General features: G+C 36.6%; 1 protein-coding gene across 1 annotated transcript in view; it reads right to left on the bottom strand.

Moving 5' to 3' along the window:
- The window catches only part of LOC131411456 (probable ATP-dependent RNA helicase DDX60), a 108,812-nt gene that overhangs the window by 26,342 nt on the left and 56,012 nt on the right, over nucleotides 1-26,458 (bottom strand). The window contains exons 20-30 of the mRNA XM_058550320.1: nucleotides 21,862-21,977; nucleotides 20,901-21,043; nucleotides 20,693-20,802; nucleotides 15,568-15,672; nucleotides 14,875-15,003; nucleotides 13,689-13,813; nucleotides 9,206-9,364; nucleotides 5,619-5,766; nucleotides 4,120-4,272; nucleotides 3,078-3,182; nucleotides 1,219-1,419 (exon numbers count right to left, since the gene is read on the bottom strand). Of these exons, the coding sequence (XP_058406303.1) occupies nucleotides 1,219-1,419; nucleotides 3,078-3,182; nucleotides 4,120-4,272; nucleotides 5,619-5,766; nucleotides 9,206-9,364; nucleotides 13,689-13,813; nucleotides 14,875-15,003; nucleotides 15,568-15,672; nucleotides 20,693-20,802; nucleotides 20,901-21,043; nucleotides 21,862-21,977 (1,494 nt within the window). The remainder of the gene's footprint in view (nucleotides 1-1,218; nucleotides 1,420-3,077; nucleotides 3,183-4,119; nucleotides 4,273-5,618; nucleotides 5,767-9,205; nucleotides 9,365-13,688; nucleotides 13,814-14,874; nucleotides 15,004-15,567; nucleotides 15,673-20,692; nucleotides 20,803-20,900; nucleotides 21,044-21,861; nucleotides 21,978-26,458) is intronic.

A 26,458-nucleotide genomic window follows, 5' to 3' on the forward strand; every position in this document is an offset into this window, starting at 1 on the left:
GAAAACAGTAATCTTGAGTAATTCCAAATGTCCATCCAGGTACAAATTCTACGATTGATAGAGGAGACAAAACTAATTATTATTCTCTCCCTTCACCCCTAATCCTGTACTATTCAAGACATTACCGATGATGTTCAAGTCAGGCCTTCCCATAATATGCCACTTTGGCATATGGATTATTATTTTTTTTTTTTAAAGATTTTATTTATTTATTTTTTCCCCCCAAAGCCCCAGTAGATAGTTGTGTGTCATAGCTGCACATCCTTCTAGTTGCTGTATGTGGGACGCGGCCTCAGCATGGCCAGAGAAGCAGCGTGTCGGTGCGAGCCCGGGATCCGAACCCGGGTCGCCAGCAGTGGAGCACGCTCACTTAACCACTAAGCCACAGGGCCGGCCCAGCATATGGATTATTTTGAATTAAAGTTACTTAAGAAACAGCCAGTGCAAGAAGGATACTCTGACCCTCCTTTGTGCCCCTGAAAGCAGAAAGCAAATTCTCATGTGAAGGGTAGCCTCTCTGCACCTGGAGGGGAGAAGGCATCCTTATCAGCAGAGATAGGGAATTCAGAGCTGAGAAGGCTGTATAAACAAACTTTGTTACCTCTTCATTAATTCATTAATAAAAGCCCAAACACCTTTGTCAATTCATCACAAATAATAGTTTCTTTGTTTAAAAAGTATAAAAGCTGCCGGCTTTGGTCACTTCTTTGAGCCTCAAAATTTGGGGGTTTCTAACCCGGTGGCCAAACGGTTAAGTTAGGCAAGCTCCACTTCAGTGGCCCGGGTTTGGTTCCTGGGTGCAGACCTACACCACTCATCACCCATGCTTTGGTGGCAACCCACATATAAAATAGAGGAAGATTGGCCACAGATGTTAGCTCAGAGTGAATCTTCCTTAAGCAAAAAGAGGAAGATTGGCGACAAATTTTAGCTCAGGGCCCCCATCTTCCTCAGAGAAAAAGAAAAATTGGGGGTTTCTGAATGCACGAAATTAAATTTGTTTCTTTCTCCTGTTAATTTGCCTTACGTCCATTTAATTATTAGACCAGCCAAAGAACCCAGAAGAGAAGAAAGGAAAAGTTTTTCTCCCATAGCATGAAGCATTAAAAACTGATGAAACTGAAAAGTTATTGCTACAGACTTCTAAAAGAAGAACAGACCTGACCACAGCCAGGCCAGCAATGACAACTCAACCTCAGACATGGTCAAGCATGGTACCTTTGCCATGGCATCCTCTGGGTCATCTCCCTTGGAAGCTAGCAGCATGAGTCGAAGGACCAGAGTTATGCTAAAAGGGAACCGTCCTCTTAGTTCAGGAACATTGGATTTTATGAGTTTTTCTATTTTGGGCAATGGAATATCAAAGAAATAGACATCTCCCAGCAGGTCTTGACCTCGTCTTCCAGCACGTCCAGACATCTGGAAACAGAAGAGAACCACAAAGTAAAACTTTCCTAAATACCTTCTCCACCGCAGTGTAAGAATTGAGCTTTTTACCTTGGGTTAGAGCAAGAAAATTGTACATATGTCTAACCATTAAATAATTGAAACTAAAATCCAACTACGTAGCCCTTAGGAAATTTACCATGGCTGAGACAGAGCTGAAAGTAAGACATTTATCATTATTATGTACTTAATTCATGCTAAAAATTGTGCTAGATATTCGTATAATGATATATAGAAGAAACAAAAAACAACAAGAAGAAAAGATTAGACCCTGATTTCAAGTTCACCCACAGCTGAACTTATTACACCAATTCTCCCCCTTCCCCTATCCCCCTTCCTCATCCCTTTCTCTGTCACGCTGTCACTCACACGCCAGTGTGTTGAGTTACAAATAACCATAAAAATTGTGCACAAATCGAGAAAAAACATGAGTGAGCTAAAATTCAGAAAGGTTACTTCCAAAAAGCAAGTTAAGAAACAAACTTTTTACGGTTTATAGTTATATTAGTTCTCATTTATTAAGTGCTTAGAATGTGCTAAACTTAAACTTTTTTTTATACAGACCTCACAACAATAACCATACGAGGTAAATATAATCATTATCTCCATTTTACAATGTAGAACCTGGGGCATGGAGAATATAAGAAACTTGCCCATAGTCAAACAACTAGGAAGGGGAAGATCCAGGACTCAAACCTTGGCATTTCGACTCCCAAGTTCATCATCTAAAATATCCTAACTCTCTGGCTCCAGAGCCCTAAATATGAGATTCCCAAAGATGATTTGAGAGGAGAGGTCATGCAGAGCATAGCAGCAGGAGGAGAAATCTAAGGGGCAGGGGGTGGTAAAGTTGTGGGAAGCAAAAAGGCTGTTATCTTGGGTAGGAACAAGGCCTATAACAGAATGAGAAGTAAGTGCTTGGAGAGGAAGGGAGGGGGGCACTTTGTTAAAACTTGAATGTTGGCTAATATATCAAAATTTGATGCCACTAGCAGAAATATTCATCAAATGTTCCTGATCAGGGAAACCATACGAAGACAAACTACACTGTGTGCAGAACACAGTAGAGTAAGGAGAATTGAAAATCAGGAAACCTGTTAAATAATACAGGGCCAAGAATATACGATGAAAGACAGTGAAAACAGAAAATGCAAGGCAAAACTCAAACGCCACTACAGGAGAGTAATGAAGTGGGCTTGGTAATAGATTGTGTATCAGGAGCAAAGAGGAGAGAAGTATTAAAGATAACTCCAGAGTGCAAATTCCTAGGCACAGGAAATGAACAAGTAAATGTTTATTGAGCACTTTCAATGTTTGTCTTTCCTACAAATAACTTCACTTAATTCTTGCAAGAGGGATAAGAATCATCCCTACTCTGGAGATAGGAAAGAAGGATCAGGAAGTTTAGATATTTCACCCAAGGTCATGTATCTGGTTAGTGATGGCCACATAATCCCCAATTTATGTGCTTTCCACTAGACCTCAGCTAAAAATAACAATCAGGCATGAACAAATGCTCAGGTGTGCTGGCCCATGAAGCGCGACATGTTTGTAAACTAAAGGCTCACATTTTTTACTATTTTATGTCTATGTTTTACTTATGCATAACGAGTTTGTGCACATTGTAATACCTGTCTGTAACTTAAAGCATCCAGAAAGATTGAGTTTTGAGCAAAAACAACAGATTTACAAGGCATGTTGATTCCTAAAGCAAGTGTCCCAGTAGCTGTCACCACCTAGAAAGAGAATAAAACAATTACTTCATAAAACAGCATTTCAGTAGAATGCCATATAGTCACTGAAACTCTTTGAACTGCAACTAAATCACAGTGGGAAAGCTAGAGATCCTAGCCACATTGGTCTTCTTGCTATCTGACAAACACATCAAGCACGTTCCCAGCTCAGGGCCACACCAGTTGCTCTTTGCTCTGCACATAATACTCTTCTCCTGAATATTTGTTTACCTGGTTTGTTCAGTACTCTGCTCAAACGTCAAAGAGAAATTTCTGGACTACCACATCCAAAATAACCATCCCTATCATCATTATTTCTCTCCCTATCTTACATTATTTCTCTTCATAGCATTAACGACTACTTGAAGTAATATTATTTGTTTACTTGTCCTTCGTTTGCAAGGTATTTAAGATGATCTCCCTCTTGTCCGCTATCAGTGATAGGAGAGAGAGCATTTAGGAGCGAGACATCTAAAAACTCTACCAAGATATACCGCAGGCCCAGAGGAAGCGATACATTCTTGGTCTTATTTCGCTATTACACCGAGAAAAGATCTGATCAAAACGCTATCATAAATGTCCTCCAAGCCCGTGAAAGAATGTCTGTAGGCAAAATTATACAAACAGTTGACAAAACTCCCTAGATATTATAAATGAAAAAGCAAGGGGTTGTTTCAAGATTACCAGAGGTATATTTCATTATAGAGATATTTGGAAAAGTATCTATCTAGGGAATATTTTAATCTCATGAAAAAGAGATAAACTGAATGATGATAAACTTCAAAACCCTTCCCTCAAATGAGATGAGAGAATATTCAGTGATATCATGGGTCATAAAAAAAGACATAGATGAGAAAAAAGTGGTTGTTTTCCACTTTTCCTGGGCATTCAGCTTCACATAGACATAGCTTCAATTTTTAGTATGAAAAAATTTACCTACCCTAATAAATCCTTTCCTAAAAAGGATTTCAACTAACTGTTTTTCTTTGGCGGTCAAAGACCTGTGATGATATCCAATACCCCTTTTGGCCAAAGCAATCAGTTCTGCACCTTTTCTTGCGAATTTTACTCGATCAAACACCATCTGCAAAGCCTAAAAGAAATGAGAGTTTTAGGGATTTTGATAATTTCTTAGCTAATTTTCATTTAAATCAGCACAAAAAAATGGTCAAATTAAAATAACAGGCATACTATGTAATAATTTGGCTAAATGAGGCAACTGTTGAAATTGACTCTACATGAGTAAAGAAGAACAGTTTATGGCAGCAACAGAAACTATAGGAAATATTCCCAAATCTTTGAACAGACTGTCTTGCACCATTTCACTCCACTTCAGGGCTGAAAAGTACTGACAAAGCAGGAGATGAGGCACCCGGAGGAGGTGTGCATGTAGGACGTGCTCCTGCCTGACAGAGGTCAGTTCTCTACTGGAGACTTAGGAGTTCTCTTCAGAGACAGAGAGATGGCAGAGCAGGTTCCTTATGGTCTGGGAATGCTTACTTCTCACTGTAAATCAATCACAAATGCCTTAAAAATATCCATGCCCTAAAGAGGAAATTCACTTGTGTACAGAGTTATATGTACAAAGATAAACACTGCTTATGAGACGGAGAAAAAAACCCTAAGTATCCAAAAGCAAAAGACATTTCATTTGTATAGTCATCCATAAAAAGGAATATCAAGGATCTATTAAAATGATGATGTAAATACATAGATATTAAAAAGGAAGAGACCATGAGGTTTACACACGAACGTATACAATAAAATGGATATATATATATATGTATATACACGCACACTCACACATATACACTGTGTGTGTGAGTGTGTGTGTGTGTGTGTAGTCACAAATAAAAGATATAAAAGGCTCATCCAGAAGGGCAGTGATTACTACTGATTGATGGCATTGCTTTTGTTGTTACTATTATATTTTCAATTTGTCTACCATAAGCATGAATTATTTGCATTAAAAAAATGTTTTAAAGAAGAAAATGGCATACCACTTTTAGATATTTCAATGCCTTTTTGTTGGAATGTTTTGACTATAATAATAGCCTCCGATTTTGAGAAATTCTGTGCATATTATTTAAAATGTATCGGACCACATGTACCCAAATATTCAAATGAAGCACATGAGATTGAAGTCTAGAACTCAGGCTGTGAAAAATAGCATCATAGAAAGAAATAAGGAACAGGCAGGCACTCTCAGGGGTTAATTGTTAACAAGCAAGAAATAATCTATAAATCCTAATCCTGTCTTTCTTAGACACTCTTTTCAGAGCCCTCAAGAGTTATGTGTGGTCAGAAGGTCATACACAGAGATTTCTATTCTGGTAGAGATTGCATTTGGTTTTTACATTCAACAATGTCTGTAACTGAGAAGTAATGGCTGATGTATGAAATAATTTCCCAGAGAACTATTTCATTCTAAGTGCTGACCTCAATGTCCATCGCTTTCTGATCAGCATATGTGCAGTCCTGAGGGATTTCCAGGTTCTTCTCCAGAATCTTGAGTAGATTATTATGTTCAGCTTCATGTATTAGGCTTTGATCCATTTTTCTGGGCTTTTTCTGGCTTTTTTCATCTCTGTTCATAAAAATAATTTTAAGTGATGAATAGTCAGATTTGTCCACCATAGGAAGCCTAAGACTTCCCAGATCCCCCCCATCATCCAGATATTCACTCCTGTATACATCTGTACCATCCTGACTCCATCTTCTCCCTTTCTCCCTGTAATGCACTTCCACATTAGCCTTTGGAACTTGCAGTCCTTCATCAGAAAATTCCCCTATGTACCCATATTTTCTCTAAATGTTCCTTTCCCTTCTTGCTGTAAGTAGTCTTCTTGCCAAATCCAGTTCTCTCCAGATGACCTCACTCCCCGTTGCTAAAGTGTCATTTTCTCTTTTTCAGCCTTTGTGACACTAGGCTTGGAGGTGAGGTAGGTGTTCCCCTCGCTCCACCTTGTCAATTATAGGCCATTCTCCTTCTCTACTTGTGGTGGATGCTACAGCTGCTCTGAGTTTGGTTGCTGAGGGCTCTGGGCTACACAATTCCCTGGAGAATTGCCCTCAACTGTCAAGAGCCTCCTGGAAATGTCTGGGAGGTTACAACCTCTCCTGGGAGTGGGGAAGTGGCCCACAGCCAGTAACTGACTGATATGAAGTACAAAAATCAGCCATCCTGAGCCAAGTCAGGACAACTCTGTGGGCCACCAGATCTCCCTGTTGGACCAGGCTCAGGCAATATTCTGGTGTAGGGAAGCAGAATTTCCCTCAAGATGTGTCTCTTTGGTGTGACAATTATTTTTGGCTGGTTATTTTTTAAAAAACTGCAGACATGGGAAAAGCTCTGAAAAGCAAGTAGAAGTTACCCTTTGTAAGAGACATTTATGTTTGTAAGGAAAATCTCCATTCGTAAAGTGATCTCCCTCTCTGTACCAGGAAGAGGGGGATGACCTTATCTCCAGAAACTCTTGTCAATGTGGAAGGCAAGGACTTAAATCTGCATAATAACCTTACTCTTGTTTACTGTGCTTTTCTAGTAATCGCCCATAACTGACTCTCCCTACCTCCAATATCCTCCTTTGTCTTTAGCTGAAGATGGTATTTAAGATGACAATCCTCAGCCATTTTGGTGAGTCACCCCATTTTCCTGGGTTTCTCCCATGTATACATGTTATGAAGCTTTGTTTGATTTTCTCCTGTTATTCTGTCTCACATCAATTTAATTCATAGACCAGCCAGAAGGACCCAGAAGGTAGAGGAAATGTTTTTCCTCCCCTACACTAGCAAAACTCACATCCTTACATATCTTCTTCACCTTCCTGTTTTTGCTTCCCTCACTTTCTTATCTTCCCTCATTTTATCACAGGTCCCTCATGAGCACACTCCTTCATTAAATCACTTACACAGATATCCCCATCTCAGAGTGTGCTACTAGAGAATCTGACCTAAGACATAGCTCCATAAACCTTGGCTTAGACTCTATGTCATCAGACTGTATCATCCATTACCTCTCAATGTAACAGCCTTTTATAGATCCCCAGATCACTTACCCTTTCTTTAATCTTTTTCATTTGTCTCTTAACTGTGCACATAAGACAACTCCAAGTACGAGAAGATGAGCTCACTTATATCCCATCATTAAGTGTTCTCCCCTCTAACTACCATTACCCTTAACTTAAGGGAGAATGCCATGACTATGGAAAGGTCTGGTCCTAATGTTTGCAGAGCATGCAGCAGAGTACTAATGGAGATCCACATATTGTTGTCTAAGTATTTATAAGTTTTAAATCGAGGTAACAAACTGTCAAATAAAATCATTCTCTCCTCCTACCCTGACAAATATAGCTTCATAACAACTTGGAATTTAAGAGGGTGAGAGTGAGTCTGGGTGGGCACGCCTCCTAAGCTCTGCTGACTCCTAATTTTATGGGAATGGATGCAGACAGAGGAGGGCCAGAGTGGTACTCTCCAAAGCACAGAGCCCAGAGCAGGGCCCCCACTCACCCTCAGTATAATGATGGTGCTGAACAAAGTATTAAAACATTCTTTATATTTTTATAGCTTGAATTGTTGGTCACTAATCCAACTTTTAAATGGTGGCTCCTAGTGCCCTGAAGGAAACTTGTCTAAAGAAGATCAGTTACTGAAAAGGTTTACACCTTCTACACTGTCGCTGTCTGTGCTCTTCACCTCCAATTACTTCCAGGAAAATAGCACAACAGGTAGAGGGAAGATAAGCAGAAGAGTCAGCAGAAAATTCTAGCTTGCTCTAGAATTTGAAAACTCTGAATCAGAGATGCTCTAAAAGTTGTTTTAACTTTGAGAGAAGTATCAATCATTCATTCAAAATATTTATGAAACTACTACCTGCCAAGTAATGTGCTAAGCACTGGAGATAAAAAGAAGAAAATGACATGGCCTCTATTATAAAGAAGCTAATAATTTAGGAAAAGAAAACACGTATAAAAAACAACAGTACATTATAATAATTGAGCTACTAAATATTGAAAGTGTAGCAAGATCGTGGGAGAAAGAGTACTAAATCTAACTGGGGGAATTAGGGCAAGGCCCAGAGAAGAGATAGATAGCAAAATTATGAGTATAAGCTTTGGGGGCAATCAGGAAGGAGGGCAGATGGGTAGGGTCATAGAAAAACATAGAAGTAGAAAAGAAGTCATGTAAGGAGAACCACAAATGTTGAATATTGTTAGAGGGGAGTGGTAGGAAGTGAAACTGAAAAGGTTAGGGCAAAAGACCAAAACATGTTGGTATACCAACAATAGCCAAGGAGTTTAGAGTTCATCACCAAAGCAAGGAATAAGGAAGAATACTGAGCCTGGGATAATCTAAGCAATTGGAATGTTAGCAAGAACATTTGTTAGCTAGATTGGAGTGTGGTAAACCTTAAGGCTCTGGAGTCCAAGGAAGACATGACAAGTGTCTAAACCAAGCAGTGACTAAAGATGTAGAGGATAATAGGGAGAGAAAATCATTTTAGACCTAGAGTTGTCAGAATTAGACATTGAGAACAAGGAAGAGGAGTCAAAAGAGCAAAGTTCTACCAAGCATAAAATTGGCATTTCAATCCATTCTCGAGCTCATTTCATGCTCCCTTATGTGACTGTGATGGTATATCAGTGACACCTCCATGTTGTGACCCAAGACAATGTGAGTGGACTTTGTTTAAGCCTTCTGAGGGCTGAAAGATAGAGTCACATATGTGTCAATGATGTGCTTATTTTGAAGGATGATTATGTCAGTTACATAATCTACCTATGCTCATAGGCTGTGGTCCTGCCTCTCCCAAGCCTTAATGAGACTGATCTATGCAACTAAGGTATATATAAATATCATGCCCACTTATCTTTGTCCCATTCTCCCACCAGATTTACTCAATTTGCAAATAAGCCAAAACAATAACTAGAACTTCTTTGTAGCACATTCAATGTACGTTTCCTACTAGGACTTGTGAAGTATTTTAACCTTTTAACCACCAATTTGTTTAGTTGAATACTTACATTATCTTTTGTTTCTCTATGGATTTCTTAACTTTTCGAAGTTTGTTAGCCATGACATTGGCTTCTTTCTCAGCTTTGGGAGGCCTTTTACTTTCTTGCTTTTTCTCCAGGAAATTGCTCGCACTTTTAGCACTTCCCTCTACAGCTCCTAATTTGAATCTGAAAACAAATGAAAAGAATGCTTGCCTTGAAAACAATATCATAAATAAAATTCAATCATATTTCCATCTACTGCTATCAGTCTGACATATACCTGTTGAGTTTTTAATATCCATCTTGGTGAGTTTTATCCTGAATAGGAACACAAAATGTTCTGGGTCAACAGACTCCTTATTCACTACCTCACAGTAAATAATAAGTTCCCCTCCTTGCCTCAGACCCTACTCCTGGGGCAGCAGCAAGGAAAGCCCATGGAAATTTTTCCTGTAGGGGTAGTCAGACATTCCACAGGCAAGGGACAGAGGACAATGGATTTTCTCTACATACAGAGGAGAGATGTCCCCCTCTCCTCCTGAAAGATGAGAAAAAAATTTTTTAAACAAAAAATGTTTGCTCTTTTATTTATTTTTATTGTTGTTGAGGCTGTTCTTGTATTTAATTCCACTGATCTTTAGAGCTGCCTCATAACAGAATCAAAAGCCCTTAGTATTAGGTAAATATATATAAGTTCAGGTTTCTTGATGGCCAAATCTTTTGTGAATTTTAATGCCTCCTTTGTTTTTCTGTTTTTTTCCCAGCTTTACTGAGATATAATTGATATATATATAACATTGTATAAGTTTAAGGTGTACAACATGATGATTCGATACATGTATATATTGCAAAATGATTACCATAATAAGGTTAGTTAATGCACCCACCACCTCACATAGTTGCCTTTTTTTGTGTGTGTGGTGAGAACATTTATGATCTTAGCAACTTTGAAGTATGCAATACAGTATTGTTAACTACAGTCACCACGCTGTACATTAGATTCCCAGAACTTATTTATCTTATAACAGAAAATCTGTACCCTTTGATCAACATCTCCCCATTTTCCCACCCCTCAGTCCCTGGCAACCACTAATCTACTCTCTGTTTCTATGAGTTTGGCTTTTTTAGATTCCACATATAAGTGAGATCATACAGTAAAATTTTGCTATTTTAGGCAGGATGGAGAGAATCTTGGGTTCTCACTCCTTCTAACCTTTTGGATTGTGACTACTTCTTTCCAGAGACCAGATAAACCCCCAGTGTTGCTGGCCTTTACAATCCAGAAATGTCTCCAGGGTCTGGGCTTTATACCTTTTGAAATGTAAATACCCAGGGACCTAGTGGTCCAGACTTCCTGGCACCTTGGGACTTAAACCAGAGACCCAGTCCAGCTTGTAACCATTTGTCCCTTTCAGACCTATGCAATTAACTAGGCAAACGGCTACAGATCAAATTCTCATGGGTATGTGAAGAGTAAAATGTTTCTAGGGGAAGTAAAATCAAACTTTCCTTTCTTTACATCACATACATTTCTCTGTGTCTGGAAACTAGAGCTTTTGACAAGAAGACTGAAAAATCCACAGAAGTTTTATTTCCCCACAATGACTTACTGGCAAAATGCTGTGGCTCGAAGAAGTCAACAGCCACTATACTCACCATAGCTTATTATAGCAAATCATAGGTTGGGTCTACACAATAAAGTTTTTTAAATGTAAACTGTGAGGCAAAGGGCTTTTCTAAAATCTTTAAAGAGCTAGAATTAAGAGGAAATGCTGTTGGCCAGCGAAGAGGAAATAAATTAGCACACTGGTGAAGTAAGGATTAAGAAAGGGGCAGTTTATGCCACAGTTTATGGCAAGAAATTTCATAGAGGAGACAATAAAATAATAAACATAGTAACCACATATTATACTTACTACTGTCAGACACTAAGAGTCTTAAATATATTAAGTCATTTGGTACTCACAACAACCCTATGAGGAGAGCACCACTATTATCCCTATTTTGTAGATAAGAAAATGGAGAGAGAAAGAGATTAACCTTCATTGACCTGCCCAAGATCCCACAGCTTGTATGTGGCTGAGTCTGGACTCCAAGCCTATGTTCTTAACCACGACATTATGTTGCTTCTCTTTTTACATTAATACAAGTTACTTGATTTAGGCGCACATTCTGTATTAAATGGCATGATTTTCATCACAGTATTTCATTTTTTAAAATCTAGAGTACTTGGAAATAATTTTCCTCTTAAATCTCTGATAACCTATATAGAACGAATGTGATCTAGAGATTGGACCTCAGTCAGTGATATTTAGTGGTACTGTACTAAGTGCTTCCATAATTTATTTTTATTTCTCACCCTAGCCTTATGCGTTATTATTTTTATCATCTCATTTTGCAAATGAGGAAACTAAGGCTCAAAGTGGTGAAGCAGCTGCCTGCAAGTGACAGCTCATAGAGGGCAGAGGTGAGATCCAAACTAGGGCCTGACCATGAAGTATGTGCTCTTAAGCACACGCTAATACTGTCACTAAATACTAAACATGCTCCACGCATTTTTTCCCCCACAAACTAGATTAGAGAAGGTTGACAGGTACTTTATTATTTGAAAAGCTCCCACAGGTTCAGATTGAGCCCAGACAAATCCTCAGGTTTGTGATGATCTGGGACTACTTAGGACTAAATCAAGCGGCATAAGACCAAGGCTTTTCACAGTATGTTGTATATAGAACCCAAAATTCCATAAAGAAGTGCCAAGTTTCAACTCCTCAAGCAGAATTAAACCTTTGATGTTTTTGTGAAACATTTTACTTTTTTTTTTAAACATTTATGGGTTTTAATACATCAAAATTAAATATAACTGTTTAGCAAAAGATATGCAAGTTACAACCATAACAAGACATGATTTTACACAATCAGAATGGCAACAATTGGAAAAACCAATGCCACATGCTTGTGATGATAGGTCAAAATGGAAATGCTCAAGAACTGCTGATGGGACATCAGCTAACAAGCCGAAAAGAAAATCATGTTCCATTTATCACATTAGTTTGTCCACACTCTAAAATATAGTAATTGTGCTCCTACGTATAAGTTCCAGAGAAGCTTATACAAGTGTGCAGAGCTGTTTATTCCATTGTACACTGTCCATTTTTAATTGAGATATAACTGACATACAATATTACATTAATTTCAGGTGTACAACATAATGATTCGATATTTGTATACATTGTGAAATGATCACCGTGATAAGTCTAGTTAACACGTGTCACCACACATAACTACAGAACTTTTTTCTTGTAATGAGAACATTTAAGATCGACTCTTAGAAACTTTCAAATATGCAATATAGTATTATTAGCTACAGTCACCATGCTGTAGATCACATCCCCATGACTTATTTATTTTATAACTGGGAGTTTGTATCATTTGATGCCCTTCACCTGGTTCGTGAAAATATTTTACTTTTTAAATGTTTTAAGTACATATGTGTGTATGAATAATGAATACAGTTATTTTTGGATTACTTCTTTGCAGTTAGACTTTCAGAAATATTCCAGAGGTACAGAACTGTGTTTGTTTCTAACTAAAGTCTGTGGCCATGCTTGAAAGTAAAGTAGATGAGCTGTATAACATCTTGGTGGTTCAGAAATTTATTTTCCTTGTCCCAGCAACACAAGTAAAAGGAGCAACTTTATTGCAATCCCTAAAAGCTCCTAATCCAACCATACATTCAATTATCATCATTATTTTAAATATACATCACCAATGATTCATTACCATATGTTTGTTTATGTGTGAATAAGTTTCAGTAAACTTTGCCACCTGAGCAAGATTCTGTGGCCTTATTTATACAAAGCTTCTATGGCTTAAGGTAGTTTGAATTTGTCTAAAGTAAAGAAAGCATTCTATTCTGATCCCAAACTATAAGATTAATCCAGGCTATACAGTGTTATACATTTAATAAATTATATTTTGGTATAATTTATACTTAACTGGACCATTATGTTCAATTTTAAGCTATTTCTTGCTACAGCATATAAAATTTAGCAAGGTATCAATGCTTCTAAGTCATAGTTCTCATAACTATAAATTAAAAACAATCAAATACCCCACCAATAAATACTCTAGCATATTGTAAGGATACTTTAATTTTATGTGGAATACTTGTGTGCATAAACATTCAATTTGTTTTGCAAAGAATCTATGTATTTACTGAAAGTTAACAAGACCTAAATAAAAATATAATAGTTTATAGTAAAAAGGAAACAAAAAATGGAGTAGGAAACTAAATAAAGAAGGTAATTTGTAATAGCACAAGTAAAAATATTTTTTTAAGAATTGAAGTAGAAAGGTATATTTTTTAAATACACATTCTGATAACAAATGAGCATCAAAGATAGTAATGAATACTATATTACAATAGTAAAGTTTGCATAACTTTCCTCAACTTAAAGGAATGAGCCTAACACAAGTTATAACCGAAAAAAAATTAAATTAAATGACTTACAAAAAAAATAGTGCAGGTAACTTCTCCATTTTCCTCAGCTTTTCAACGAGAAGTGGAAACATTTCTATCATGTTTTCTGAACTAAAAACTGAATCAGGACTCAGATTCTTCAGGACCATTTTGGCCTGTAGAAATGAATAAAAAATTGTTTTAAGTTCTGTGTAATAAAGAAATGAATTACTACTTTTGGCTAAAATATTTTCATAGTTGTCTAATCTATATTTCTGTGGTTCTTAAAAATGAAAGATACTTAAAAAATTATTATGAAAGTATATTATAAAATTTTGCAAAGAACCATCAAAAAATATACAGATCAATACACTAAAGAATAAAAAATAGATTAATATGTACACACACACATATATACGCAATTTAACATGCAATTATTTAAAGGAACACAAATTAATCAGAGAGAGGATTATTCAGTAAATGATTCCTTGTTCCACATGGCAGAAGGTGGGGTGATTCAGTTTTCTCCATATCATGTAGAAAAATCGTTTCCAAATACATTTTAAAGGTTTTTAATGACAAAATAAGTGGAAGAAAATGTAAGTTAATTATACTATGTTTCTGGATGGGAGGAGATTATCTAGTTTAAAATGTAATGGAAAAAAATCACATGAGAAAAGGCTAATATATGTCACTCCCCCAAAATCAGAAACCTCAATATGTGACAATAAAGCAAACTTCAAAATATAAAGACTATCAACTTACTTAAAATAAATATGCATAAACTTATATCACCCCAGGTTAAGGTTTAATACACAGATAGTTCCTACAAATTGAAATAAAAATCATAAAAGAAAAAAACTCCAAGATGAAAAAAGACAAAGGAGTAAAAAATTCTTCTCAGCTACTATTATTATGATACCAATCTCTCTATGGCCAGGGCATCAAGAACACCAACTCTGTGGATAGCGACACCTCTGTTCTTATTTGTCACAACATCTAGCAGGAACCAGTGGCTTTTAGCATGTTTTAGAAGGCACAGATAATAAGACAAAGACCAATTTCTTTTCTCTGTTTTTATTCTATATTAGAATCACTAGACTTCATGTTCAACTTAAAATTCTAAAATGGAAATTGAAGATTAAAAAAAAAACAGAAAATAATGATGACTGAACAATGCAACTCAAGAAAACAACAAAGAATATAGAGTGCTTCACCAAAAATGTGTGAAAATTACCTCCTTGGCATTGCCATTTTTAACCCAACTTGTTAATTCTGCCTTTAAGCTCTCTTCATATTTTCTAGCATCCAACTTTTTAATGACTATTTTATTCTCAAAATGAATGAATTCCTCTGGACACAACTCCTTGAAAAGAAATACCACACAATTAAATTAAATCATGCAAGAAAATCCAAAAATGTTTCTCAATTAAGCATTTCATTGACAGAATTAAAAGCTTCTTGACAGTATAGACTGTTGAACCTCTATGTATCTCCCCAAAGTATCTAGAACATACATCTAATAGGATGGATGAACTCTTCAAAGGAAAGACTGTAGAGCAAACCTAAATAGAAGATGAAAATAGAAAGCAATTAGGGCACAGACAATGAAGGGGAGTTCAATGAAAGAAAATGGAGGAATACAAATCCAAGATGTAAGAGGAGATTAAAGTATTATAGTATCTCAGAAACTGGAAGAAGAAATATTTTCAGGAATTCAGTGGCATTCCACCCCGTTAAAGCAAGACACAAAATGTTAGGAAGAAGAATGTCTGAGAAGAGGCAATTTTATTTTGGAAAGAGTCCATTGATAATTTTAAAAGATCAGATGCAAGTGATTAGAAAGGGTGAGAATTTATCTTTCTGAACAGCAATGTTACCATCCACTATAATAGCATTAATTCAGATTAATTGCATAATTATTATTTACCTGGGCCCTGGGCCAACTTTCCCAGGATTGAAACATACTGTCATAAAGCTGGATGGTTTCTCGAGGTGAGAGAGCAAGATCAGAAGGGAATCCATACTTTTCAATCTACATATAAAATAAAATTAAAATTTTTAATATTCCTTTTATTTTATCTTATGTTCTATCCTTTGCCTCCTAGTCATTATCAGGAACTCAAAGATATTGAAAACAGCACTAAGGTAAATGTTAAAATGTTGATAAGTATTAAATGCAAACAAAATAGTAACCAAGAGTGTTCCTGAGTTTCTAAAATAGAAAAAAAAAAAATCCCACTAAAAAGTTTTTGTATTATTTCCTAAGACCTTTTAATTGGGCTAATTGTCTATGAATTGCCTTCACAATTCAAATCAGAGTACTGGGAAGTTAAAAGATTTGGGGACTTGGTTTAGAGAAGAAACACAACCTCTACCCTGCAGCTGCAACTGAAATTGATTTAATGATGAATGTGATTCTTTGCTTTTGAGTACAGACAGGCTAAAAGGGGCAAATCTTATTTGTTTAAGTTCTGACATAAGAGCTAGGTCAACTTCAATCAATACTAAGTTTCTCAGATCACCTTCAAGACACTCAAGGAAACTTCTCCCCCAGGTCACTGACTTATTTCTGGTTTAAGCGTTCTGGATATGCACCTCATTAATTTTCCCACAAATATTAAAGTATAAATAAAAAATTCCTTTTCTCAAAAAGTTTGCATTATCGTATTTTTTACTAGTTGCAACCACTATTGCTACGAATCAATTGCCTGTGAAACCATGATCCCTGAGATGCTAATAGGTATTCTTCAAAAGAAAAGGGAGGTGGAGGTGTTTTCATATCTGTTCTGTTAAATAGGCTTTTTCAAGATTTCTCATTGGAAATTTTAAATTTCAAAGAAGGGACTACAGTATACAGATTCCTCCAAAATTATTTGAGAATAGGGTACTTGTTTAGTAAACAGCTATTAACAAGTTATGAAACTCAGGTTTGGAAATTCTAGGCTGAAGAAGCCACTCCAAACTCAACACAGTTGAAAACAAAATTGTTTGGTAGAATGGAAAGTGCAGTAGATTTTGACCTAGTTCTAGCTCCACCTCTAAATGCTAATTCCTCATCTGTAGCGTAGGAATTAAAATATCTGTACTTCCACCTTACAAACTGGTGAAATTAACAAGAAAAATATAACAGTATATGTTTTTTAAACTTTTAAAACTAGCGGATAAATATGTCTTGAAAATCTCATGTACAGTATAGTGAATTATAGACAATAATGATATATTAAAAACATTAAACATGCTAAGAGACTAGATCTTAATTATTGCCACCACAAAAAAGAAATGATAATTATGTGACTTGATAAAGGTATTAGCTAAGGCTACAATGGCAATCATATTGCAATATATAAATGTATCAAATCAACATATTGTACACCTTAAACTTACACAATGTTATATGTCTAACATATTTCAATTTTAAAATCCATTAGGTTTTGTTGTTGGCTTATAGGCTTGTAAAAAACTATAGGATACAAATAATTGTACAGAATCATCATTTAGCATCTCTCAGTTTGAGCATTGAAAGCTAGCTAGATGGTAAGGACTGCATTATGCCAAAATAATAACTGAATATATTATTTTGGAATGTTAGCATTTTGTTCTCTTATTATTACTACTTGAAAGCGGTAACTTATTATGCCTACCAAAAAAAGCCCATAAAATAAATTCAAGAATTATCATAATTTTTAAGATGTAAATCTTCTGTTTTGGTCACTAGAATGCTTATGATTTCTTAAGTCTCTTAGCCTTTTACAGAAGCCTGAGTTTCCTCTTTTCTAAGATGGGGCACAATTCTGCCTATGTAATAGATTTGTGGTAAGAATTAAGTTACACAATTTACGTAGTAGGCCTAGTAAAATACCTGGCACATGGTTGATGCCTCAACTGTCAATGTGATTGATTAATGATCAACTTACAAGTCTTAATTTTTTTAATCAGTTTAATAATTTTGTGGCTAAAAGCTAGGAATTTAATTCAGTTGTTCTTCACTGTAGCTACACAGTAGCTAATGAGCTGGCAAAACCTGAGCCAGCCTAGGTAGAGGAGGAAGAAAAATAAAAGGTCGTAGATTTGTACCAACCTTCATTTACAAACACAGTAGTATTATACTATGATGTTATTTTTGGAAACCACATTGTCCCTAGTACCACAGGTGATGGTAAGCATTGATCTACACTGAGCAGAAAGAGACAGGCAACAGTTCTTTCAAGGACTTCCTGGGGCTGACAGTTCTCCAGGAGCTATGTGGCATGAAAATGGATGGCAAAGACCAAACTCTGCTCTTTGCCAGAAATAAACCTCATATGTGTTGAAGGCAATCCCTTACCTCAGTTGGATTAAGGCCAGCTCACTCATCCTGTTCCATCCCTTCCCTTCTGAAACTATTTCTGTGATAGAGCTATAGAGATGACAGAGATGGATGGTTCTTTTCTTTATGTTGCCACAATTTATTATGCTTTTTCTTGCCACTCAGTTCTTTCATTTTAATCTGAAGTATACTACACAAGATCTGGAATTATTTACTCATTTGGAAAAGTCTACTTGTTTTTTATCATTGCTACTTTAGGAAACACACTATATAAACACATGCTACACACACAGCTGTCAAAACACATTTAATAATGCTCAAGCCTTTGAGTTCATCCTGCATTTATGCTGCAGAAGTCCAAAAGTCTTAAGAAGACTCATACAACAGCATGACCTTTGCAGAAGTCATATGGGGTCAGAGCACACTCTGGTAGTTCTATTGCTTCCCAGTTACTCCATTAATAGCTACTGAGAATAGAGGAAGGCCCTTCGACCAAAATGCCAATCTTGTCAAGTACTCCAAACCACTCCACTCACTGCTACTTAAAGATAACCTGCATGGAACCATCCTACACAAAATAAATAATTTTTTAACATACTATGTTGTTTTAAAAATACCAGATCATGACAGGGAAAGAAAAAAGAGAGAAAGAAAAAGACAAAGAGGGAGAAAGAAGTCTTTTATTATTTATGTGTGGGTTATCATCTATATTCTAGGTTGGGGATGTGAGTTAGGTTACAGGAATTTTGTCCATATTTTAGTTTATTTAGAGTTTGGATTAAGCCATTGCCATACAAAAGATAAACTTCGCATAATAAAATCCTAGAAAATTATCATCACTAGGATTCATTCAGTTGCTTTTAGAAGCCATTGCATCATAGCCCAAAGACTATAAAGTGATTCTCATTCATTCACTCAGGTATTTGTTCAATAGATCATTCAGAATGCTGTGGTGAGAGAACAGGCTCTGGAGTCAACCTATCTTGATTGCATCCTGGTCCCACCATTTACCTAGTGGCACAACGGTGAGTTAGTTAAGTTCTCTATGCCTGACCTTTCTCATTTGTAAAATGAGAATTTTTTGTTGTTGTTGTGAGGAAGATCAGCTCTGAGTTAACATATGATGCCAATCCTCCTCCTTTTTTTTTTTTTTTTTTTGCTGAGGAAGATTGACCCTGAGCTAACATCGGTGCCCATCCTCCTCTACTTTATATGGGACACCGCCACAGCATGGCTCGACAGGAAGTGTGTCAGTGCGTGCCCGGGATCCGAACCGGCAAACCCCAGGCTGCCACAGCGGAGCGCGCACACTTAACCGCTTGCACCACCGGGCCAGCCCCTGAAATGAGAATATTAATAAGACGTCCACCCTAAAATTGTTGTAACGTTAAAAGAGACAGTATGTAAAATTTTTAGAACACGAAGTAAGTGCTCAATTTAGGTTGGCTATCTTTATTTAACACACATTTATTAAGCACCTTTTATATACATAGGAGATTGCTAGGAACTATAAGAACAGAAAATTTGTCTTCAAGAAGTTATTCACGTAAGATAAAGACACGCATATAAACAACTTCAGCAGCAAGCTGACCACGACTGTTGTCATACAAGAAATACAGACAAGGTGCTCAGGAAAGAAGATTACATCCATCTAAGAAAGTCACAGAAAGATGCTGAAGAGGTTTCACTTTTAGAAGAGTCATGAAAGATAAACAGGATCTGGATAACCGACATTTGGCATCTGGGGTGAAATACTCCAGGAACAATATAAATCATGAAGGCCTCCAGGTAAGGTACATCAAGTGGATGAACAGAAAGGACTTTGGGGCCAGGTCGTAGAAGACCTCAGAAGCCAAGCTAAGGAGCTGTGCATTTAACCATTTCAAAAAAAAAAGCCATTAAAGGCTTAGCAAGATCAGAATTATCTTTATTAATTATTTATCTAAATAGCTTTGTGGATCCAGACATATTATTTAGACAGAACGCAGAACTACTTCCTGTGACATCAAGTATTTTAAATAAAGAAAATTTGGTGCCTTAAAAACTGTCAGATTAGAAAGCTTAATCTGACAACAGAATTTAGAACATATTTAGCTTGCCAGGTCTTGGAACGAAGACAAACTATTGACTACCACTCTGAGAGACAACCAGAGCTTGAATGGGCCATTCCTGGGAATAGGATGAGAAAGGAAGAAAAATATACAAGATAAATTAAGAAATCTTCCCTCACTCAAACCCCAATGCCCCAAATGACGTCCTCTTAAGACCTCAACCTTATTGATTCACTGCCAAAAAATCATGTTGTGATTGTTATGTCAGTGAAGAGTGTCTTATCCTTGTTTAACCCAATTCATAGTGATCAGATTCTCACACGTACTATGTATTGTCCACATACAGTTGTAGGTGCACTAAGAGAAGAGATAGTGGCAGAGAAATGGACAGATAGATATGGGTGCTGAGAAGAAGGAAAATGGAGAAAGATAATGTCCAAGAATAAATAAAATTAACCAAAAAAACTTCAGGGTAAAATTTCCCGTCATTTTTAAGCTTTGTGGATCCAGACACCATTGAAGAACCAATAAAAACTATGAAGTTATTCTCGTTACTTTTAACACTAAGGTTAAATATTGGTTGTAAAGTATCTATTCTGCAATTTTGACAAATATTAAGCTAGGCAGCTTTTCAATTATGATATATACGAATAATTTCTACCACTCAGAACAAATATGGCTGAAGTATTACTTACATGATCTGTTGTTAGTGCAGCACATGGGTGAAAATGATCAAAACAAATGTCATCACCTTTTATTGAACATACATGCTTCTCTAAATCATTGTATCTCTCTCCATAGAGCACTAAATAAGAAGAGCAAGAAATTCCAAATGAACGAACTTGTAACGACTGGAATAATTTTAAAGTAAAAGATAAAATTCTTATGAATAATCAAATATACCAAGTCTAACTTTATATGATTGCTTCATTTGCCGGTAGTCATGGTGAGAATTGGCACAAGAGCCAGCATGTCTTTTAGAAGCAATATTTTTTCCCATCTTGTTGTCTGCTTGTTTCCAGTACCGTTTTACTGATTGTAGCCACCTTAAAAAATAAATTTACGTATTATTTAGGCAGAATTTGGAACTACTTCCTGTAACATAAAATATTTTAAATAAAGAAAATTTCATGTGCCTTAAAAATTGTACTTAAGGAAATAGGCCTGGAGCCAGACTACCTGTGATTGAGTACCAGCCTCCTTACTACTAGCTGTGGCTCTTGGCTGAATCCCTTAATCTTTCTGTACCTCATTTTCCACATTTTATAATGGAAATAATAATAGTAGTATTGGAAATACTATTCAATAGTAGTAATGGAAATAGTAAATCATAAGGGTTGATGGACATTTAAAATAAATCAAAACACTTAGAACAGTATCTGGCACATAAGAGTCTACGCCATAATTGTTATCATTAGTAGGAAAAAATCTAGCCCAATGACAAAATGATGGGGGTTTTCAACTAATAAGGCTTTGCTATCTTTTTAAAACATCTACAAGGTGGGACAATATAAGAAATCTCAGGGTCTATGGCTAAGTGTGTTACTAAACCATTTTATTTTTTATTTCTTGGTAAAGGACAAAGAAAAAGAAACATTGATTGCTTCTGGTGAACCATTTTTTGAAATTTCCTACTCAGTTGCAGATCTGGCTGGGGCAGCACTTGATTTTCCTTTATAAAGTGTGGCCTTGCTCAGCACCTGCCAGAAGGTGCTAGAGAGACTCTGTTCCTTGAATATCCAAAGATAAGTTAATAAATTCATCAGAAAGTTACTAAATTTTTCAGAACCCATATAGAAAGCATGACATTCATAAACATTCAAAATAGATAAGCACTCTATCCAAATTGGAACCTAATGCTTACTCAGTGAGATGTTCAGGGTTGCTTATGGTAGCCGAAAGAGCCAGAAAGGGGCATCGGATCATGACGAGGAGATGCTCCCAGATTTCTCCTCCAAGTTCTCCACCAAGACAATGGACCTATTAAAGACAAAAAATTCTCCATTAAAAAGTTGATTTAAAAATAGCAAATGAAAATAAGACATGGAAGCCTGAATCGTCATACATAGTTTCCTGTTACCTTTAATCAACCATGCCAACTTTATATAAATATTAGCAAATTCAGGCAACAGAAAATCTTGACACATAAATTTTCTTTAATCTCCATAACCATCCATCAATACTTCCTCTTTATCTTACTTTCAAAAATTTCTTTCCACAAGTAAAGAGATTGAAATAGTAATCAAAAACCTCCCAAAAAATAAAAGTCCAGGACCAGATGGCTTCTCCAGTGAATTTTACCAAACATTCAAAGAAGATTTAATACCCATCCTCCTCAAACTATTCCAAAAAATAGAGGAAGATGGAACACTTCCTGAATCATTCTACGAGGCCAACATCACCCTGATACCGAAACCAGACAAAGACAATACAAAGAAAGAAAATTACAGGCCAATATCGCTGATGAACATTGATGCAAAAATCCTCAACAAAATATTGGCAAACCGAATACAACAATATATTAAAAAGATCATACACCATGATCAAGTGGGATTTATACCAGAGACGCAGGGATGGTTCAACATCCGCAAATCAATCAACGTGATACATCACATCAACAAAACAAAGAATAAAAACCACATGATCATCTCAATAGACGCAGAGAAGGCATTTGACAAGATACAACATCCATTTATGATAAAAACTCTCAATAAATTGGGAATAGAAGGAAAGTACCTCAACATAATAAAGGCCATATATGACAAACCCACAGCTAACATCATACTCAACGGGGAAAGACTGAAAGCCATTCCTCTGAGAACAGGAACGAGGCAGGGCTGCCCACTCTCACCACTCCTGTTCAACATAGTACTGGAGGTTTTGGCCAGAGCAATTAGGCAAGAAAAAGGAATAAAAGGAATCCAAATAGGTAACGAAGAAGTGAAACTCTCACTATTTGCAGATGACATGATTGTATATATAGAAAACCCTAAAGAATCTGTTGGAAAACTGTTAGAAACAATCAACAACTACAGCAAAGTTGAAGGGTACAAAATCAATCTACAAAAATCAGTTGCATTTCTATATGCTAATAATGAACTAACAGAAAGAGAGCTCAAAAAGATAATACCATTTACAATTGCATCAAAAAGAATAAAATACCTAGGAATAAATCTTACCAAGGAGGTGAAGGACCTATACAATGAGAACTACAAGACATTATTGAGGGAAATCAACGATGACATAAAGAAATGGAAAGATATCCCATGCACGTGGATTGGAAGAATAAACATAGTTAAAATGTCTATATTACCTAAAGCAATCTACAGATTCAATGCAATCCCAATCAGAATCCCAATGACATTCTTCACAGAAATAGAAAAAAGAATACTAAAATTTATATGGGGCAACAAAAGACCCCGAATAGCTAAAGAAATCCTAAAGAAAAAGAACAAAGCAGGAGGCATCACAATTCCTGACTTCAAAACATACTACAAAGCAATAGTAATCAAAACAGCATGGTACTGGTACAAAAACAGACACACAGATCAATGGAACAGAATTGAAAGCCCAGAAATAAAACCACACATATACGGACAGCTAATTTTCGACAAAGGTGCTAAGGACATGCAATGGAGAAAGGAAAGTCTCTTCAATAAATGGTGTTGGGAAAACTGGACATCCACATGCAAAAGAATGAAAGTGGACCATGTGCTATCGCCATACACAAAAATTAACTCAAAATGGATCAAAGACCTGAAGGTGAGACCTGAAACTATAAAACTCATAGAAGAAAATATAGGCAACACACTATTTGACATTGGGTTTAAAGGAATCTTTTCGGATGACATGCCTACCCAGACTAGGGAAACTAAAGAAAAAATAAACAAGTGGGACTTTATCAGACTAAAGAGCTTTTATAAGACAAATGAAATCAGAATCAAGATGAACAAACAACCAACCAGCTGGGAGAGAATATTTGCAAAACATACATCTGACAAGGGGTTGATCTCCATAATATATAAAGAACTCACACAATTGAACAACAAAAAAACAAACAACCCGATCAAAAAATGGGCAGAGGAAATGAACAGACACTTCTCCAAGGAAGATATACAGATGGCCAATAGGCACATGAAAAGATGCTCAACATCACTAATCATCAGGGAAATGCAAATCAAAACGACACTAAGATACCACCTCACGCCCGTTAGAATGGCTATAATCACCAAGACAAAAAACAACAAATGTTGGAGAGGATGTGGAGAAACAGGAACCCTCATACACAGCTGGTGGGAATGCAAATTGGTGCAGCCTCTATGGAAAACGGTATGGAGATTCCTCAAAGAATTAAAAATAGAGATGCCCTATGATCCAGCCATCCCACTACTGGGAATCTATCCAACGCACCTGAAATCAACAATCCAAAGAGGCTTATGCACCCCTATGTTCATTGCAGCATTATTCACCATAGCCAAGAAGTGGAAGCAACCTAAGTGTCCCTCGACTGACGATTGGATTAAGAAAATGTGGTATATATATACAATGGAATACTACTCAGCCATAAAAAAAGACAAAATCGTCCCATTTGCAACAACATGGATGGGCCTGGAGCGTATTATGTTAAGTGAAATAAGCCAGAAAGAGAAAGACAAACACTGTATGATCTCACTCATATGTGGAATATAAACAAACACATGGACAGAGAAAACTGGACTGTGGTTACCCGGGAAGTGGGGGTGGGGGGTGGGGGGTGGGCACAAGGGGTGAAGGGAGTCATATATGGGGTGAAGGACAAACAAAAATGTACAACCCAAAATCTCACAATGTTAGAAACCATTAAAATATCAATAAAAATGTAAAAAAAAAAAAAAAAAAAAAAAAAAAAAAAATTTCTTTCCAATCTATGCATTTCTCTCCATGTCTACTGCCAACCAACTCACCATCACATCTCGGCTGCACTACCACAATATCCTCCTAACTACTAGTCTAGCTTCCCTTCCTGCCCCCTACATTCTTCACATCACAGCCAAAATAAATGTCTAAATTATAAATTAGATCAGTCCACCTTCCTAATCAAATTTCTTCAATATCTTCCCAGTGCACATGGAACCAAACAGAAACTCCTTAACAGAATGTACAATGCCTGGCGTAATTTGGCCCCTGCTTGCCTCACTAGCTTCATCTCAAGCCACTCTCTTCCATCTTGCTCCCACTTTGCTCCAGACATCCTGGCCTTTTCTTTGTTCCTTGAACACAACTTTCCTACCCTAGAGCTTCCATCTACATTGTTCCCTCTGCTTAAAATGCTCTTACCCCCTCCTTTCAACCTGTGAAGTTCAGCTTAATGCCACTCCATTAGAAAGGCTTCTCTGACCGCCCACTTCAGAGTTGTCCTCCTACTGCCTCCCTGCCGTTATCACAGTCATGACAGCCTGCTCTTTCTCTTTCCAATATGTACCAAAGTGGACTGGCATAGTCATTTGTGTGCTTAATTGTTTAATTCCCTTTTTTCAATTACTCTGTGACCTTAGACCTGGGCATTCCTAGCACTGACAGTGCCTGGCATCGTGGAGGCACTCCTGAAATGTTTGCTGAATAAAAGAATGCATGTCTTTAGACCAAATAAAACAAACTGAACTCAGTTTAGAGAAGATTCTCAAAGGTAGTCTTCTTTAAACAGGTTAAATTATGATACCTGGCAATCAACTGGAAAGGACTTACTATCAAAGCCAGATAATTAAAAAAAAATTTTTTCACTGCTCATTTGGGTTTTCCTTGTTCAGATCATATACCACCCTGCTGAATACTAACCTTAGGCTTTGTACTAGATAGCACTTTTTCTTGATCTTGCCAGAATAGACATTAGCCTTCAAAATCTTTCAGCTTTACCCTTATATAAAATTGGGGAAACAGAGTACCCAAGGGCATATCATTTCAGAGTTTTAAGATTAGAGTATAATTCAAGGTTCTAGATTGCAAAGACAAAGTTATTAGATTTTTTTTTTGTTTGAACAGGAATATTCAAGGCCCTCAAGATACAATATATACAGATTAACCAAAAATAAACACAATAAATTAGTATCAAACACATCAAAAGCACAGCTTGCTTGGTAGCTCCAAGCTTACAATAGGAAAAGTTAAATTAAATACAGGCTTATCATCTTTTTCCCCTTTAAACTGAAAATTTCTTGAAGCAAAAGAACGTATCCATCTGTCTATTTATTTATTTACTTGTTTGTTTATTTTTGCAGGGGAAGATTCGCCCTAAGCTAACATCTGTTGCCCATCTGCATCCCCCTTTTTTTTTCTTTTTACCCTCAAAGCCCCAGTACATAGTTGTGCATAGTTGTAAGTTCTTCTGCTTCTTCTATGTGAGCTGCCACCACAGCGTGGCTACTGAAAGACAAGTGGTGTGGTTCCACACCTGGGAACTGAACCTGGGCCACCGAAGCGGAGTG

Source organism: Diceros bicornis, chromosome 11 (assembly GCF_020826845.1).
Source record: "Diceros bicornis minor isolate mBicDic1 chromosome 11, mDicBic1.mat.cur, whole genome shotgun sequence".
Classification (NCBI taxonomy): Eukaryota; Metazoa; Chordata; class Mammalia; order Perissodactyla; family Rhinocerotidae; genus Diceros; species Diceros bicornis.